This window comes from Phyllostomus discolor, chromosome 2 (assembly GCF_004126475.2).
Source record: "Phyllostomus discolor isolate MPI-MPIP mPhyDis1 chromosome 2, mPhyDis1.pri.v3, whole genome shotgun sequence".
Taxonomy (NCBI): domain Eukaryota; kingdom Metazoa; phylum Chordata; class Mammalia; order Chiroptera; family Phyllostomidae; genus Phyllostomus; species Phyllostomus discolor.
Genome location: NC_040904.2, coordinates 165507188 through 165526756, shown reverse-complemented (window position 1 = coordinate 165526756; position 19569 = coordinate 165507188). Strand labels below are relative to the sequence as shown.

The 19569-nt window shown below is 46.0% G+C and overlaps 1 protein-coding gene across 4 annotated transcripts; it reads right to left on the bottom strand.

Moving 5' to 3' along the window:
• Positions 1 to 618: 618 nt before the first annotated feature.
• Positions 619 to 18392, bottom strand: CSRNP2 (cysteine and serine rich nuclear protein 2). Of its 4 annotated transcripts, none has more exons than XM_036019027.1 (5): positions 15962 to 18392; positions 11013 to 11249; positions 9708 to 9766; positions 6017 to 6313; positions 619 to 4034 (listed from the first exon to the last, which is right to left on the bottom strand). In XM_036019027.1, the coding sequence occupies exons 2-5, from the start codon at positions 11161 to 11163 to the stop codon at positions 3111 to 3113; spliced, it is 1431 nt and encodes a 476-aa protein (XP_035874920.1). In that variant the 5' UTR covers positions 11164 to 11249; positions 15962 to 18392; the 3' UTR covers positions 619 to 3110. The 4 variants fall into 4 exon arrangements, with proteins under 4 accessions (XP_035874920.1, XP_028387897.1, XP_035874919.1 ...); XM_028532096.2 differs by having other exon boundaries at positions 9507 to 9766; positions 15962 to 18390; XM_036019026.1 differs by lacking the exon at positions 15962 to 18392 and adding an exon at positions 11876 to 15926 and having other exon boundaries at positions 9507 to 9766.
• Positions 18393 to 19569: the final 1177 nt, after the last annotated feature.

Here is a 19569-nt window from a genome sequence, read left to right as displayed (position 1 = left end):
AGAACTTTCTGATGGGATGGCAGTTACAGAGGAACTGATTTGAAGTTGATTCTGTTCCTGGATTTTAAATAGCTAGGAAAGAAAAACTCTCTCTTCTCTCTCTCTCTCTATATAAAGTAATGAAATTGAGTCCTGGCTGGTGTAGCTCAGTGGATTGAGCGCAGGCTGCAAACCAACAGTCCGCTGGTTCAATTCCCAGTCAGGGCACATGCCTGGGTTAGGCCAGGTCCTCAGTGGGGGCCATGTGAGAAGCAGCCACACATTGATGTTTCTTTCCCTCTTTTTCTCTCTCCTTTACCCTCTAAAAATGAATAAGATCTTTAAAAAAAGTAATGAAATTGAAAATGGGCCCCAAGAGTAGGGACTGCAGACAGGGAAAAACTCCAGCCAGGCAGGATCCGAGCCTGTTCAGCTGATGAGGGGCTAAGGGCATATGATGCAAGTGACACTCCTGATGCTCCAAAGAGAATGTTCTATTTTTCCACTGTGAAAGTCTTCTATCATTAACATTAATCCCTAACTGACCTAATTAGTTTCATATACAATGCTGGAGAAGTATCCTTTTTCTAACAAGTAACTGGATTGTGGCCTGCCGAGATAAAGAATAACACACCATTCTTTTGAATATTTCTTTAATATTACATTTAAATATTCTCTTTAAATACAGCATTATCACAATGTAAAGGACCTAAAAGGCAAAAAAAAAAAAAAGTTTTTTTCAGAGAACCAGACAAGCTTTGGATTCACATTGAAAATACAACCTGTGTATAGTATATGAGGAGATTGGAGAATAATGAGTTGCAATAAGAAGTCGTTTCTTTTATCTAGGCCTGGACTCAGCAGGATCAAAGCTCAGTGACCACGAAGCCCTGCTTCTGTGACCAGAGGCCTAGCTTTTCTAGCAACCATGAGCTCTAATTGTGTCCAACTCAGGTAGCACCAGAAATGAGATGGACCAGGTTGTAGAAAAGGCCCTTTGCTTAACAACGTAGTTAGTGCTAAATGTTAACACTTAGCATTTAAAAGCTTAGGATCAGTGTGAGTCAGAATTGTAGAGCTAATGAAGGGTTTAGATGAAGAAAACTAGTTTCTTCAGAAAAGTCATCATCATGGGGGTTGGCAATGAGTTTAATAAATTAGACTCAAAATCTTGCTTTGATCCCAAAGGCTAATGTGTCTCTGAGCAACTGGAAACACTTCCTAGAGTGGGAACCCTTCCTAAGGAGGGAATGTTTACAGCACACCCTCCAACACAAACTTTCAGACAGATTCTTCTCCACAGAGTCCAATTTCCAATCAAGCTTCAGTCTTGTATTTCAGGGGACCAGTCTAAGGTGCGGGGTGGGGAGGGTTGCAGATTGGTTTGGAATAGCTTCTAGATCTCAGGTACGTAAGGCTCTCAACTCTGTCTCGTGAGGCTAGAGGATGGGGAGTGTTAAGGACCCATGTACTTAACTAAGAACCCTCCCCGCCAGGAACGGGGAGGCGGGTGGGTTAAAAGATGTCTGCGTGTTAAGTACAAGGCCTGTCAGGCTCAGTTCAGCGATTTTACAGGTGAAGTGCTGCTGGAACATACATGAAGGCTGCTCCAAGACCCCAGGGTCTGTGTCCCACAAGAAGAGGCTTTATGAGCAAGATAAGCAGGAACAGTGATCTCCCCCATCAAGAAAGGTTTTCCACTTTGTTCTACCCTGGTTAATGAACCATAACCAGCAAAGCATGTTGTAAAGGATGCTAGAGCAGAGTGTCTTGCTCCCTATTATCTCCATTTTAAAGCAAAGATAACCTTGCTGATGAGTTCAGTGGCGCGCACGCAGGAACGAAAGCTGGACGTGAGAGGGGCAGGAGCCGTGTGCCCAGGCAGAGGTAAGAACTGGGTCTGAGTCCTGCTCTAGACCTCGGAGGGGGTCAGCAGAACTTGAATTCTTTGGAATGTGGAAGTTGTATGTAGCATTTAAGAATTTATTTGGCATCCAATTTTTTTTTCACTTCCAATTTTTATATATCAAGATGGAGGGGTCTAATAAATATTTGTAGCTCTTGGGGGTGAACTGGAATGGTATAAATCTCCAACCCCGTATATCCAAGAAGGACCACCAGGGTAGATACAGGAAAAAAACAAAACCCAAAACTGGTTGGTGACCTTAGACTGCCACATCCTATATTCCTTTAAAGCTCAAATCTCCCAAGGGGGGGAGGGTGGTGCCTGGCTGAAAGCAAGCACGGCACAAAGTCAACACCTTTGCAGCTGCCGTCTGCTCCTGCGGCCTCCTTTGGATACACTTAGCGCTCCATGTACGCCTCCGTGGGCCCAGCCTAGAGCGGCCTGATGGAGCTAGTGTTAGACACACACAGAAGACTCGGGCTCTTTGTGCCACGTCCCTGGCCAATCTAGCTCTTCAAGGCAGGCCAAGGGTGGGGAGGGGAGACAAACAGATGAGTTAAACCCTAGTACCTAAGAACATGAGAAAGAAACAATTCAAGTTACAAACCAGGAATCCCCAGTGTGGGGAACAAGTCAGAGAACACCAAACATGTCAAATATTAACTTATTTACCAAATGGGGGACTGGGGAGGCCAGGTTAAATTTTTATAAATCCTAGAGGTTTTGTACAGAGGCAGAGGCCCTTCTACCCCCTCCTCTCCAGGCAACATTTCCAACGGTTGTTACAACACACCAAAATGGGATATCGGAGTAGCTACCGAGAAAAATGAGCTTGTACCCTGCCCTGGAGCTCAGGAGAGAAGGGGTTTTGCCATGCTGTTCAAATTATGTATTCTGATCCCTACATAAAGAACAGCTGCTTGAATTACCTAGATTCTCCTGTGAGATCCTAGTTCTTTGTTCCAGTGGCCCAGAAAGCGCAGTATTGGGCACTGTGCAGCCTCTGCCCCAAGACTATCCCCAGATCAAGCTGGGGCTGGTCTCCTTGATTCTGTTAACCCTTTTAAAAATACTTGTACAAACAATCCTTTCCCACCCATTCCCCAAAGACCCCAATAAAATAACATAGGAGCAGCAGCTGCTTCTACAGTTTGTTCTGAAACGGTGTTAGATAAAATAAGGGAATAAATAGAGAAGGGTAAGAGGCAGAATCTCTCTCTGCATGTCACACTGCCAGAGGAAGTTCCAGAGAAGGGTCTTCAGGGGGCCGGTCCTCGCCCTGCTGCGAGGTCTTCTCCACCACACAGCTTCCTTCACTGTCCGTGCTGAAGGGGAGGTTCGAGGGGGACCACGAGGGGCGGAAGTCTTCGTTCTCCGGCTCCTCAGGGTTACAATCTTCGGGCACTAGCGCTTCTAGAGTGGGTGTTTTCCCGACCTCTGGTTTACAGAGGGCCGCTGGGTCTGTGGGGCTACAAGCCACCAGTGAGGTAACAGGGAGAGAGAAGACACTGAGATCCTTCTCCTTGGGGAAAGACGGTGGGGCTTCTCCTGTACTAGGCTCTCCTTTCACCCCCAGGACTGGCCTCTGCTCCACCTGATAATAGACCAGGGGCCCACTGTTCAAATAGGACGGACTGGTCACTGCTGAAGCAGCTGGGTGGTCCGAGTTCTCGGTAAAACACAGGACCGAGGAGCCTGGGGTCAGCTGAGCCTGGATGAGAATGGGAGCTGTCAGGCCTGGACACAGCTCTTCGGAGACGGCCAGGGGCTCCTCCAGGATACAAACACCCAGGCTCTCTATGCTGGAGTCCAGGCTGGCACTAGAGCCGCTAGAGTCTTCCTCTGCCTTGAGCCGCTCCAGCTCCTCCGCACTCTGGAGGTGCATCACTGCCGTCTCGTTCTCAGCAATGAACTCCTGGAAGTCCTGCGTCTCAGACCCCTGCGCTCCGGTCAGGCTGCAGCTGGTGGTGGGCGAGGGCTCCTCATCTGGGGCAGGCGGGCGGCTCACCTGCCGCTTGCTCTCCAGCTCCAGCTTCATGATGGTGTGGAGGTAATGAGTCCGGACCCGGATTGGGTTAAATTCAATGCGCCCAGCCATGTTCCCACAGCCATCCCGGGAGCAGCCACACGGAAAGGACATGCGATCCACCTGGGGAAGGCACAGGGAGGTTGAGGTGAGGAGAGACCAACAGATTTAACAAAGGTGACAGGAGACAGTAGCTGGCAAAAACAAGCAGCTGGGACTTGTGGTCTCTTTCTAAGAGATAGCCAATTCAAAGCAACATGCAGCGTGAACTAAGACAGCACCAGACAGTAGTTAGCAAGCCACTCGTGTTTGAATCCCAGTGCAGCTTTGTTCTCTCTCTAGGGCTTTGTTTCCTCTTTTCAACAAAAAGTGGACAGAAGTCTTATCAGAGGGCGCTTCCTAGCTCAAAAGTCCAGAGATACCTAAGCACCAACAGTTCTCAAAGCAAAAGAAATTTACATGTCTCAGATACTGCTTCAGAAGTTACTGGGTTTACTGGGGAAACCACAGTCTGGGGTCTGAGCCTCGTCTCCTGCGATGACAGGCAGGGAAAGGGAGTAGGGCGCCTGGCTGGTCCAGACAAATACATTCTGGGGAAACTCCACCTGCTGCATTTCCCCCGATGGCTGATCGGGCTGGTGCTGAGGCAATAACCAAGATAAATTTCACACCAGGGATATCTGGAAAAAAGATGCTTTCTACCTCCTTAAAAAATTTTTTAAAGATTTTATTTATTTTTTAGAAAGGGGAAGGGGGGAGAAAGAGGGAGAGACATATCAATGTGTGGTTGCCTGTTGCGTGCCCCACACTGGGGACCTGGCCCGCAACCAGCCTGAGACTGGGAATCGAACCTTTCGCGGGCTGGTATGAATTCCATGTGGATAAGCAATAAGAAAAAAAAGTAATAAAAATGTTAGAAAAATTATTGGCAACTAAAGCTGCAGAGTACCATCAGCTTTTTCCTTTCTTCTTTTGTGGCAGCCCAAAAGGAAAATAAATATTAGATGGCATATAGGTGATAGAGAATATATTTTTTAATTTAAAACATTTTTTACTGATTTTAGAGAAACATCAGTTTGTCATTCCACTCATTTATGCATTCATTGGTTGGTTGGTGTTTTTTTTTTTAAGATTTTATTTATTTATGTTTTGAGACTGGGGCAGGGAAGAGAGGGAGAGAAACATCAACATGTGGTTGCCTCTCTTGCATCACCTACTGGGGACTTGGCCTGCAACCCAGGCATGTGCCCTGACTGGGAATTGAACGGGCAACCCCTTGGTTTGCAGACCCACGCTCAAACCACTGAGCAACACCAGCCAGGCCCCTTTTCTCCTTTTTGAGTCCCCCAAAAGAGGGAAAAAAGTAGCAAAAAGAAATGAGCAAGCTGGTATATTCAAATACACAATGTCTTCCTATGACGTCAGCTTAAAGAGCTCTCCATTTCACTGCTTAGGGACCATCTAATCACTGGGACTGCCCTCAGGTCTGTGGGTAGTAGACTGATTCATTGTGGGACTTCACTCTGAAAAGCAGTATTTGTTTAGATCTACGATACCTACCCAAAAATAAGAAAAGGTTGGTCAGGAGAGGTTCAACTGTAAGGACTCAGCATCCATATCCTCAGTATACAAGCTCCAGATACATTTCACTCTTCAGGATGGTACTGCTGTTTTCAGTTGAAATGCATTTTCCACGCTGGCCGTCCGAGGGCCAGCGGGAGGTTGATGCATTCTACCTTTCAGGACACTATGAATTTAAGCTCTGCCAGGCCAAGTGTGATCCTGGATGACAGGATCCAAGGACTCTTTTGGTTTTTATAAAACTGAAATAGAGGTACTGTGAATAAGTGTCTGCGAGATAAAATCTAAAGGCCTACCTTACTTCTCTGCTTCCTTTTCTCTCAATGGACCAGTCATTATTTAGGGAACAGCTACTAAGTGTTACATTTACTAACCCCCATTCTTCCATTTGCTGACAGCTGCTTATGCCCCCGAGACATTGTATAAAACACAGATGAGATAACAGGTGTCTCCGCTGCAAGGGCACCCACACCACATCCCCGACTATAGTGCAGATACGCCACCTCAGGCCAATGTGGACTGACCTGGCATTTAATCCCAGCTTGGCTACAAGCACACGCTTCTGGGTCACAATACAGTCGACAGTCACAACCACACTCTTCCCGTGACAGGCGGATGGCTCGAAGTTCTTGCTTCTCTTCAGCATCAATGCGGTGCACCCCAGAAGCCCTCAACAGGGCCCGTCGCCGTTTGGTAGGCAGAGGTTGCAAGAAGAAGTAATCATCGACCTCCACATTTTCCACATCAATATCTTCATCGGAAACATCATCCAGTGTCAGGCCATCGGCCTCCACCGACTCCACTGTCCCATTCTTGGTCAGCTGCCAAGAGACAGGAAGGAAAGGTTAGCCTCTGGGGCCTTATCAGCCAGAGCTTCCTCCCAGGCTAGCGTGGGTTAGAGCAGCAGGATCCAACTCAACTTTCTGCACTATGAAATACCCGTGCTGTCTAATACAGGGGCCACTAGCACGTGGCTCCTGAGCACTGTGAATGTGGTTAGTGCCACTGAGAAACTAAATTTTAAATTTTACTTGATTTTAGTTCAGTATAAATAGCCATGTGTGGCTACCATACTGGACAGTGTAGGTCAAGAGGATTAATCTACAGCAGGAAAACAGGAAGCCTTATACCCTTCACTTTGCAGCCAGAAGGACACAAAACCATTTTGGAGACAGGTGCATTGGAGGGTAGTACAAGGCTACCATGTCCTTGTCAATGAGTCTGCATCCCCACACTGTGAACAATTCTCTATTCATACACAGAAGAGCTTCATTTTATTGGAAGGAGAAAAATGAGAAAATTATTTATGGCTGTCAAACTCTTGCTTCCAGCCCATGGTCTAGAAAAAAACGTATGCACATTCTTTCTCCTTTCTAATCTGTTTTTAGTTAATTTCTAAGAAAAGTTGTAGGTGAGGTAGGGTGGCATGTGTGATACTGACTGTATTATCTACAGGCAGATCTGGGTTCTCTGGGCTAGGAGAGACAGGCAGTCAGGAAAAGGGAATCCTGGCAGAAGGACAAGTTGAAGACAATCCATAGCTCAATGAGTTTTGAAAACTTGCTAGAGAATTCAAGTAAAGAAAATGAGGCCTTACAATCCCCAGGGCTCTGAAAGCTACTAGCAGGAAGAAAGCCAAGCTACTGGAGGGTTTGGCTTATTTTGTCAGACAGCCACGGAGTGGTGCTGGTAAAGGAACAACTCCTGGGAGAGATGTGATGCAAGAGAGCTGGGTAACAGGCTACATACCTGTTTTGTTCGTTTGCTTGTTAGCAGGGAGCTGGTAGAAAAATGAGGAGAGAAAGTGGTCCTTTTGAGAATTCCTTAGCCTATTATTTTTCTTCTCTTTTAAAGATTGCATTTACTCATTTATTTTAGAGAGGGGAAGGGAGGGAGAAAAAGAGGGAGAGAAACACCAATGTGCAATTGCCTCTCATGAGCCCCTTGTTGGGGACCTGACCTGCAACCCAGGCATGTGCCCTGACTGGGAATCAAACCAGTGACCCTTTGGTTCGAAGGCTGGTGCTCAATCCACTGAACCATGCCAGCCACAGCAGTCTATTATTTCTGTACCAACTACAGGGGTCTTGCCGCAGACCTTAGGATTGCTCCTGTCTATTTCACCTGGGTTGGCTTCCTCCCCAATCACCCTCGATCCTTCTATCCTCTCAAGAGATTAGAGATGCAACAGAAAGAAACCCATGTATATATAAAAATTTAATATGTCATGATAGAGGTGACTTTCATATCATTTGTCAGTTTTCTAATAATTTAATGGTATTGGGACAATTGAATATTCTTTAAAAAGTTAGATCTCCAATTATACTATTCATAATAATAAATTTCATGTGGATAAAAGGCAAAAAAGGTAATAAAAATATTAGAAAAATTATTGGCAACTAAAGCTGCAGAGAACCACCAACTTTTTCCTTTCTTCTTTTCTTGTGGCAGCCCAAAAGGAAAATAAATATTAGATGGCATATAGGTGATAGAGAATATATTTTTTAATTTAAAATGTTTTTTACTGATTTTAGAGAAACATCAATTTGTCGTTCCACTCATTTGCGCACTCATTGGTGGTTTCTTGTATGTGCCCTGACTGGGGAATGAACCTGCAACCCTGGCGTACCGGGACGATGCTGTAGCAAACTGAGCTACCCCGGCCAGGGCCAGAATATATATTTTTGAGGGCAACTGCCTCCCCTATGGAGTGTAAAGATAGAAAAAGTTCTAAGAAAAGAGTAAACCAGACTTGGGGAGGGCAAAGGGTTTCCTCTTGACATAGAAAGTTGTATTAGATGCCAGCACAGCTGCTGCGCACTAACCTGCTACAAGCAGGAGTCCTGTACCTTAAGCCTTGGGTTTGTCTCTGGACCTCCTCTGTGGGAGGCCACAGAACATAACATCCTGTTCTCACAGGTCATTCATCTACCAGATTTAGGAGAGGGATTCTTCCTGGGGAGAGGGAAGCCTTCACTGCAGATGACGAGAACAGTGTATATTTGCCCAGCTGTTGCTATAGCAGCAGGAAGGGGACGGGATCAGTGTTGGAATTCCTCAGACAGACGAAAGGGAAGCCTGAATGTCGTTCCAGTTAGGAGAACAGGTGTAAGGCTTTAGGAGCAGGCTGAGGGAAGCAGACACAGAGCTCCCAAAGGGAGAAAGGCAGGGATCTAGTTAGCCTGCACCCTCTGCCACCAGTCCTCCAGCCCTGCGACACCGCAGTTGTCTCAATAGGATTTCACCCCCAGCCCTGGAAACAGTGTAGCCACCGTTTTACTATGGGCCCACCAGAAACTCGGCCAGGCCTAAAGCAGTGTTCTCCCAATTTGGAACTAGAAACTCTGGGGGCAATTTTTGTAGACTGGTGGAAACTACGGCTGTAGAGTGTCCAGCAGCGCTACGAGAGCAAATGGGTGGCTACACAGCACCATCTGAGACAGGCCCCTTCCAGGCACGCTCTCCTCCCGCACTTGAGGAGCCAGGGCCACACCAGCGGCAGGCGCAGATTATACAATCAAAATAGCCATTCAGTAATGCTGTTGTTTATACCCAAAGACTGTCACCTAGAGATGATGGGGGTTACAGAACCAGTAGGATCCTTTCGGACAATGGAAATGATCCAAACCCACCCTGTGCATGCGGGCAACAGATATAATCAACTGACAAGGAACCGAAACACTGTCTTTCCTCAGGTTCTGGGGGAGCAAACTTGAATGCCTTCAAGTACTCACATTTTAAACCTTTAAAAAACAATGAGAGGGCAAGAGTAGGGAATTCCAGAGAAGTCATTTTGCTATCTCTGGTAGATTCCCCACAAGATACAAAAGAAGGGTGTCTCAGACTGAGATTTGATTCCAAATCTGAGCCTCTTCTCTAGAAAGATCTGGAGGCCAAGGGCAACAGTAAAAAAAAAAAAAAAAAAAAAAAAAAAAAAAAAAATCAATAGACCTAGACGGTTTCCCACTTTATTTTGGCACAGGGGAAGTACCAGAGCCCAGACCCCCTAGGCACCTTCATCTTCTTGGCGTGGAGTTTCTCCTCCTTCAGGTGCTCACGAAGAATCTCCCGATGGTTCACCTCCTGCTCCTGAGCAAACTCACAGAGCGTGTAGCTGCGTACAGAATTATGACGCTGAGCCATGCCCAGAGAGCTACCGCCCTGGCTGGGCACACTGGTAAAACCCTGGCGCCGGGCAAAGTAGTACACAGTCACCTGGTCGAAGCGCACATTCTTCCTCCGCAGCTGCTTCTGCCGCTTCAGGATGGAGGTGGCTGCGAAGGGAGCACAGAGCGCTTTTATTGACCCAGAGACAGCCTGTTTGGGGACCTTATTCCTTCTCATCTATCTAGGCTCTCAACTCTCCTCCAAAGGTGCTCCCTGTACCCAGAGACACTGCTGATTTTCAAGTCATAAATGCAGAGCTGGAAGGGACCGTGGGCATCAGCTAGTCCACAGCACTGCCTCCAGAATGACTGCACCCAAACAGACCGCAAAATCTATTTTTAGACGTCAGTCGGGAAGAGGATTTCTAGGTAATCTTCTTAGGATAAAAACCACCTATATAGCTTTACCGTCCAACACAGCAGCTACCAGCCACATACATCAATTTAAATAAAAGTTAGTTAAAATGAAGTAACACCTACAACTCAGCTCCTCAGTTACACTAATTCTCAATTCAGGTGCTCAATACTACACATGGCTAATGGCTACCATAGTGGGCAGTGTAGACACAGAACACTTCTTTCATAACAGAAAATTCTGTTAGACAACGTTGTATAATGAGACAGTAAACTTCTGTAACAGGCTAGTATGTGTTTTAGGCTTTTTAAATTTTATTTATTTTTAGAGAGAGAGGAAGGGAGGGAATTGAACCAGTGACCTTCCAGTTTGCAGGCACAATCCACTGAGCCGCACCAGCCAGGGCTAGGTTTGGCAGATCATCAGCACTCTGTTTTAACTACTCGACTCAGCCATTGTATCATGAAAGCAATCAGACAATGGGTGTGGATGTGTCCCAATAAAACTTTATTTACAAAAGTAGGCACTGAGCCAGATTTGGCCCACAGGCAACCCCTGATCTATAGTATCAGACGTTCTTTCCAAGAAAATAATTGAGCCATAAGGATGAAAAAATCTGGAGTTGCCCTGGATGAGCAGGCAGTCAGGATTTGTGTCCTGCTGGAGCTATGGTATCATGGAACTGTATGGGACTTCAGTGGGGAAGGGCAGAATCCTGCACTCCTCTCCTCCTTCACTTTCATTCAGCCCATTCCGGGGACCCACAAACCAAACACAAGTGAAACCAGCTAGAATAAATCAGACTTAAGTCTACAATATTAGAGCAACGGGGTCCTCCAAAGAGCAAGGCTGAGCTAAGAATGGGAAAGATTATGACTAAGGGAAAACCCCCAAGCTGGTTAGCAGCAGCTGTCTCAAAGTGCCAATGGGCTCTGAGGCTTGGGGACTGGGTGCAGGGGTGGGGTGGGGTGGCGTGGGGTGGGGGAGTGGCTCACTCACGTGCGAAGCTGGCAGTTGTAGGAGGATTGAGGCTGTCGCAGCTGTCAGCACTGTCACTGCTGGAGATCTCATCATCTGAGTTGGACACTGATGAGCCCACATCCACATCATCAAACTTCCTCTTGAGACCCGAGCCCGTGAATGCATCCATTGGTTTCAAAGGGGTTTCCTTGGGGAGCCCACCGCGTTGGCCCCAGAGCCCCCGCTCACCACCAGCTAGCCAGGTGCATTAGGATTCTGCCCAGGGGAAAAGAGGAATCAGCATTCCTGTCCTAAGACAGACCCCTCCCGAGTCTATAAATCAAGCTCTCCGACTGAAGAAAGCAAGCACCTGAGCTAAGCACTGATGTCAGGGCTCTCCAGATTGGGTCATTTCTCTCCTGATTCCCGCCAACATTCTCCTACTTTTGGTTCCCCTCGGCCCCTCCAGTCTCAGTCACTCTCGGAATAATGAGATGAGTAACCGTAGCACCTTTCCCAGTGGAGCGAAGGCCCTTGGTTCCGAGCCAGCTGGGCTCCAGGCTTCATTAGCTGGGGCCTAACAGGAGCTGCTCCTCTGATCACACGGCAGAGCTCCCCCAGGGGCCAGCGGGAGGGACTGGGGATCAACAGCGGAATTAGGCTGTGCCCAAACCTAGGCTACATCCAATTATTTTTCCTACTGAAGATATGGCCTGGCATTTCCCAAAGTGTACATATGGAATAAACTTACCCAATGGATATTAATAGCTTTTACATGGAAATAGGACTGTCATGTTAAAATAGTTTAGAAAACTGCTTATGGGAGGACCTCTTAGAGGCTTAATATGCTAATGAGCATGGGGAGGAGTAGAAGAAAACAGAACACAGTGCGCTTCACACACCTGATTAGGGAACCTTTGTTTTCCAGAGTATTTTAGGGGGCAAATGATCCTTGGAACACACTTTGGGAAATACTGCTCCAGGCTCTCAATTTCAAAGTACAGCAGCAGCCAGGGAAACGCTTTACCCAGGTCTTCACAAGTATAAAGTGTCTCTCCGGGCTCCTAAAAAGGTCAAATTTGGTTCTAAACAATGGAGTGAAGATTAGAATCTGCACTGGTTCAAAACCCAGAACCTTTCCCAATCTCATACTGCTCCATAAAACAGGGCTCTGCTGGTCTATCACCTTCCTCTGTGCAAGGAAAACTCAGCTTTCCCACCTTCGCCCTCTGCGAAGAAACCGGCAAGGGGGAAACAATAGCAAAAGCAGTGACAATTTACTCTGGTTACATCTATATGGCAGGCAGTGTCTTTAACAAGCTGTCACAGAACCAAGGAGCCTGGATACAGATCTCTCCTCTGTCTTGGGACGTCAGTTCCCAAGGAGGTAAATCTGCTCGACAGAAATGCTGTCAGAGCCAGAGCCACGTGTGATGATAGAGGCCTCCCTGCTTTGCCTCAGTAATGCCAGAATCTCCCCAGACTATGATCTCACTAGTTGCTAATTATGCAGCAGGAATAACAACACTGCCCAGAAAGACAGGGCTGCATTACTGCAGAGCAGCAGCTACCCAGAATATACTGTGGTGTCAAGAGACGCCTGCTACAGAGCTGTTTTTCTGGACTATGTCTTTTAGATGCAATCTGCGTGCTCTTGGACAAGCTCTGCATAGTGAACCAGATCTAGTAAGTACTTTAGAAATGACACTTCTGTATCTATCTATCTAGAGCTCATCAAAATCCTGCCGTTTTAAGTCACAAGAGGGATCTAAGAAACCTCAGCTATATAGGTCTCAGACAAGCGCATTCCTGAAATAAATGTGGCCAGGGAGGGGAAAAAAGTAATCAAGTACTTGAAAGAATCGTAATTAAATTGAAAAATGAGTCCAAAGTATCATTTTTTATTTTTTAAATCATTAAAAATATTTTTCAATTACAGTTGACATGCATTATTATATTAGTTTTCAATTCTGCTTTTCAGGTTACTGGTCTTGCCATCAGAGGTCACATTCCTAGGACATGGTAAGAATGGAGAAAGCCAAGGTCTTTTTATGGGTTAAGAATACTGCTGTGTTTAAAGATAGCTATTAACAAATTTCTCATTCCATTCTATTATGGGAGGGGGGAGGAACCTTTGCAATTGAGTGCTTATATGGGTGGGATTAAAAAAAGAGAATAATGTTGACTACTGAATTTAATTCTTCTTCCCGACTTAAAAACCTTATCAACCACACGAAAAGTCAAACTGAGCTCCAAATTCTGCTTCCTCAGGAAAGGTGCAAGTCCAGCTTCAATTTTAACTGAGATCCAGGGGGCGTTGCTACTAGGAAAGTGGTCTTTTCCTCAGCCTGGAATTACTCAGAGATTCATGACTGGAAGCAAATATGCACTTCTGGTTCTTTCCTGGGTATCCCTTTGCTTCTGGCAGTGTGGATTCCCTTTGAATATTTCTCTGTGAGCCCTACATGATATTGGCTTTGGTCCAAAATCATCTTTATTATCAAAATTCTCCCATCTTCACCCAGTTGCCCTCAGGGGTATCATTTCTGGTAGGTTAATCTCTGTGCACTCTGGTGCGGCAAGGATTGCTGGCTGCTAGTCCCACTCCCCTTTGCCTTTTTATCTGTGTCCTCTCCCCTTCCACTGCTGGAATAGTGGCTTCTGGGCAACCACAGGAAGTAGATAAAGAAGAGAAGATAAAAAGATGTGAAACAAAGGAGAAAAATACTTTCTTTAAAATGCCTGAGAATAATCATCTATGGCTCTATGTGTCAACGTGTATGTTGACTTAGCTTGATCTGTTAGCATCACATTCTCTGAATTAACTCCATTGTTTAAAAAAAATCCACCGATTCTGTCCTGACAACCAATATAACTTTAAATTTCAACCCAGCTCTCCTTGTCCAACTCTCTGCTGTGAACTTGACTTGTTAGACAGAAATGTTCACTAGGCACCAAGAACAAACCTCCCATCCACTTCCGCGGTGGCCTGTGGAGATCTTCCTTTGCAACAGCAACAACTAGAATAGGTTCCACATTTTCCAATTTATCAAATCAGTCTCCTTTCAAACCACAATCAGCAACCAGTCATTCCCACCTCTCACCTGGCAGAGAATCAATGCATGTGTTTGAGAAACACAAGTTATACTCCCAGCACTTGACCCCATACAGAAATAATCGAGGTGAGACTGGCAATGCAGGCCATAACTGACAGTTAACTGTCAAAATGAGCAACTCAAACAACAAATGCTTTTGAGAAAATAATGCAAACCTCTGTAAAAGCTTTTAAATGCCAGTGAAATGAAAGGTCAACTGACACTTTCTGGCTACATGCTTTCCGGTCTTCTCTCAAATGTTTCTAGCTGAACATTTCCCAAAGGTATTCACAGTATGTAGAGGGTATCAGGCTAGCACCAAACAAAATAGATATATACGCATATGTGCATTTTAGTACTAGATCTAAGCCTTTTCAGGCACATCACGATTCCTTTAACAAACCTCCAAAACCGGAATGCACCCCTGCCAAATTTTGTGGATGCAAAATATATTTGCAAAGTTTAGGTAATAAAAGCCTCTCTCCTAAATGAATGCAAAATAAGACAAAGTATACATCTCACAGGAGAAAGCCTCTCCGCTGGAACCCAACCTTCTGCCAAGGGTTAAGGGAGCAAAATCCCTACTAAGATCACCAGGGCTACCATTTGTAGCTAGGTCAGAGGAAGGAAAGCTTTCTAAGTGTTATGATCAACCTGAATAAGATGACCTGTCCTATTTCTCCTTTTACAGTATGTTGTGGTTAATTCTTAAACACTATGAATTTCATGGCTCTATGTGTCCCTGTGATTACCAGGATCATGAACTTTTAATGCACTCAAGTGAAAACATCCTTTAAACTAGGTATGTCTAGGAAGTCCCCCTCCAACACTCCCTGGTGTTCCCCGGTTCACCGACACAAAGTCAAAATTTGGCTTCCAGTGCCTAAAGCGCCATCATAAGGAGGACACAAGCAAGATCTCCGTGGAAGAACTGGAACATGATGCAGGAGGGACCATTAACTCTCAAGGATATCCAGTCATTTATAACTCTGGCACACACCAGCATCCTTCTGGCTTTGGAGATTTGCAAGATGGAAAGTCAGGGCAGAAAAGGAAAATCTGAATTAACCATGGATTTACCTTGAACTGAAAACTGTAGGACAAGGGGTCACTGTGTCTCTTGGGAATAACTTCTAACATTTCATACTGAAGAACTGTTTTGTGACACAATGCCACTCTAACCCCCCTTAAAAGGATGAATCAAGACCATAGCACTAAAGGGGATGAATGGCAGTCAGCTGCGTGTTTGGGCCTGTGAAAAGGATCAAGCTAGCAACCAGGGCAAGTGATGCTTTCGTTTTCCCACACAACGCCAGAAAAATGGGAGACACATCAGGAACCTGAGCTGAAAGGACATGTCAAGTCACCAGTTCCCCTTAATGGAACCCCGCTGAATCCTTCAGCTCCGGGCCCATTTCTTTCTGATTCCCGTTAACCTTCCCGCTCATTCTTATCTTCTGCAGCCCCTGCCCAGTTTCCCATCCCTTCCTGCCTGCTACTCAAAAATTCCCAACCACTCCTCCCACATTTTCCTCTATTCTCCCTCCCCTTCCTGCACTTCCCTCCATCCTACATCTTCTCCACTCCATTCCGAACTTAACCCTCATCCGCAATCGTGCCGGCTTCCAAGCCGTCCATCTGTCTCCCTCAAGCTGTCCCCACAGTCCGGGCCCGCGATCTCCGTGCCGCTCGCTCCCACGCCTCTCCCTACTCTTCCCCTTCCCAACGGCGCCTTAGCTCCCCGCCCCCGACCGCTCTCGTCCGAGCCGCCAGCATTTCTGACCCCTCCATCCGCACGGCTCTGGGGTAACCACTCCTCCACCGCCGTCTGAGGGCCGATCCCCAGAAAAGACAAGGCGGCACCCTCCGCCCCGCCACCCCCAGGCCCATTACCGGCCCCGCCGCAGTTGCCTCCTCCCGTGATGGTCTCTGCCACCCCCGCTGCTGCCGCCGCCGCCCTAGCCCGCTGGTAAGGAAGGAGGATAGCGCGAGTCCCGGGACTGCAGCGATGGTCGGGGAGTTCCCAGGGCCACAGGATAGGGAGGAGGGCGGGTGGGCAGGTCGGCCGGCAGGCGGCGGAGGGCGGACGGCTCCGGCAACTCGGGAGCCCTCGGCAGCAGCCGCCCAGAACCGCCCCGGCTCCGGCTAACAATAGGCTGTGGCCGCAGAGCCCTGGCTCTTATAGGCGCCGGCACGTCTTGACCAAGGCCCGGGGCAGGCTGGGAAATGGAGTCTACGTCCAGGCCCCACGCTCTGCGGCATGCTGGGAGTTGGAGGCGGTAACCAGCGCAAAGCCGAAACTCTCCGAGCTAACAGGCTCAGGAGGCGGCGTCTGTGCAGCAGCGGACCCTGGGAAACCGAGTTAGGCGCGGCTGCAGCCTTTTGAAGAGGGTAGACACTCAGCTACAGAGCTTCAATGACTAAACAAATTCTCCTCTAAAACTACCTTTTTCCTTTTGACAGAATCACACTCCCATGCCTACAAAAGAACATAATCCTCTTTTGCTCGTTCATGAGATATCTTAATCTTAAGCGGCATGACGTGCTGCAACTTGCCCAAGGTATGGAGAAGAAAATACAAGCAATATACTGAGTTATCTCGATAGGTATTGACGGATTGATTGTTTTCTTTCAAAATTATTTTTACATGATCATTGATCTTCACAACTTTGCAACTCACTTTTAAGATGGTATAAATGAAAACTCAGAAGTTATCTGTTATTTGTCAAGAACACCCTGACTGGTTTCCCATTCATTCAGAATAGTTCATGTCTCTTCCTGGACATAAAATACCCTACAAGAGATAGGCACCACTTCTCCCTCCAGCTCCCCCAGTCCTATGTCCTCTTTTGTTTCCCTCTGCTTTCCCTTACCCTTATTCTGCTGGAACACTGGCCCACTGGCCTCCTTGCAGTTCCTTCAGCAGGACAATCATGCTCTCATCTCAGGGCCTGGCACATTATTTCACCAGCTAGCCACACACGCCCTCATTTAATATTTGCTCAAATGCCCCTTTATCAAAGACCATCTCTAACCATATTTCTACAATAGTGCTTCTCCTGCCCTGGCCCGGTGGCTCAGTTTGTTAGAGCATCGTCCTGTACCCTGAAAGGTTGCAGGCTTGATTCTCCGTCAGGGCACATGCCTACCTTGTGACTGAGATCCCCCTGTGGGGGCACTTAGGGGAGGCAACCTATGGATGACATCGATGTTTCTCTCACCCCCACTTTCCTTTCCCCTCTCTCTAAAAACCAATAAACATATCATCGGGTGAGGATTATAAATAAACAAATAAAATAGTGCTTCCCTTTAGTCTCTATCCTCTTGCCTTGCATTTCTGAGCATTTACCACCTGACATATATTTGTTTTCCACTTTTCCCTCACTTGACTACATTTCATGAGAGAAAGGAATTGTTCTGTTTACTGTGTGGTCAGTACCCACTACAAAGCCAGGTATTTGACATTTAGGAGCTCAGTGGATATTTACTGAATATTGAATTGATGGATGGCAGGACTTAAACTCAGCTTAGGCTGGTTCCAAAGCCTAACTTTCCACTGCAACCAAGAACCATGAAGCCAGATCTAGAGGTTGGGTGGCTTGGGAAAAATGCCACAAATTCCATTCTTCCCCCTTAGGTGACATTAGAGACTCTAAGAGGCTAAGAAACAATACTGCAAAATGAAACAGCAGCAGATCACAGAAAAAGCAGTCCTCAGGGTACCATGTAATGGTCATCTCCCTACCGCCGAAATTTAGGTGTGATGCAACATGCAGTCGGTCCCGGAGCCAGATGGCCTAAGAGCAAACCCTAGCTCCCCTGCTCACTAGTAGTGTGACCCTTAATAAGGTATGTCACTTCCCTGTGCCACAGCTCTTGCATCTGGAAAATAAAGATGATAGTATGACTCTTACAGGGTTTTGTGAAGATTAAATAGTTAATAAAGTATCAAATGTTTATAACACAGTCAGTGCTATGTAAATGTTCATGACTCTGTTTTCCCTGGACACAGAAGACGAAAAGGAAGAGAAGGCCCCAGACCACTCTGTGATTCAGTGGGATGAGGAACAAAAAACAGTCTAAAAGTCACGTGGGCAGGCTAAAAAAGGTTTCACAGGCCTACACATCCAGAGTTTGAGCAGTCATGGAGATTTATTGGGGTACCATCCACCTCAGTGCCCAAACTTTGCTGGTTAATGATACCAAACTATATGACAGCCAAAGCAAAGTTATTCTTTAAGATAGGAGAATCCAATTTGGCAATAAGCTCTAGCTTAGTCAAAATACTACCTGGACTGCCCTGGCCAGTGTGGCTCAGTTGGTTAGAGCACTGTCCTACAAAGCGAAAGGTTGCCAGTTCCATTCCCAGTCAGGGCACATGCCTGAGTTGTAGCCTGTCACGGGTGAGAGGCAACCGATCAATGTTTCTCTTCCTCTCTCTAAAAACAAATAAATAAAATCTTAAAAATCAATAAACTTATCCTCGGATGAGGATTTTTGATTAGCAATAATTGCACCTCAGATAAACCTCATTGGCTATAGCTCAGATGAGGATTTTTCTTTTAAATATAAAATAAGGACTGTGTACTGTGCACCTCATCTTATGCAAATATATAAAACACAGATTCACCTAATAGGTAAATGGGTTATTATGCATGTCCCAAAAGACCTCATGCAGTACAAAATAGTATAATAATGCAATAAATAATACACTAATATTTTAAATAGCAAGTTCCCTTATAACTGACATTAATCCAATTGAAAATTTTAATTCATGTATAACCTTTAAATCTCTGAATTGGAGAAGGCAAATGTTAGACTGCTGCAATTTCCAAGGTGACGTGCTGAATAGGCCTGTGTTCACAAGGAACAACACAAAAGAGATCTGGACGTGAATAGGGAAACTGAAAAAAGAGAAAGGAGGAAGTGGAAACACATGGAAGTTTAAAGCCAAAGGTAAAAATACAAGGTCATTAAGTGATTAAAGAGAGAGAGAGAAATAATGTATGAACGATACAGACAACAAAAAGCACCGATGGCACTGATCTCACTTCATAAAGGCCATCTTTTCCAGCTTGTTCTACCTCGCAGTGGTAGTGAGTTCTTCCTCATTTAAGCCTTGGAGTTCATATAACAAAAGTCTAATCATAAACTAAAAATAAATATTCTAGTAGAAAAGCCTTAGCTCACACCAACGAAAATACAGCATTTTTAAAAGAAGAATGATGTACGATTACTCTACATGAAATGGTGTACAGGGTGGGGCAAAAGTAGGTGTACAGTTGTTCATATGGAAAATAATACAATCATTAATAACTAACAATACAAGAATAAACTGTTTCTAGTACTACTCACAACTGTATACCTACTTTTGCCCCCCTCTGTATAAATTATGCAGGTAGGTGGGGTGTTTGTGCCATTTCCGTTGAGGTTGTGGAGTTCTCATGACAGACCAGCGGAGGCAAACAGACCAAAGGTGTCCAACCTTTTAGCATCTCTGG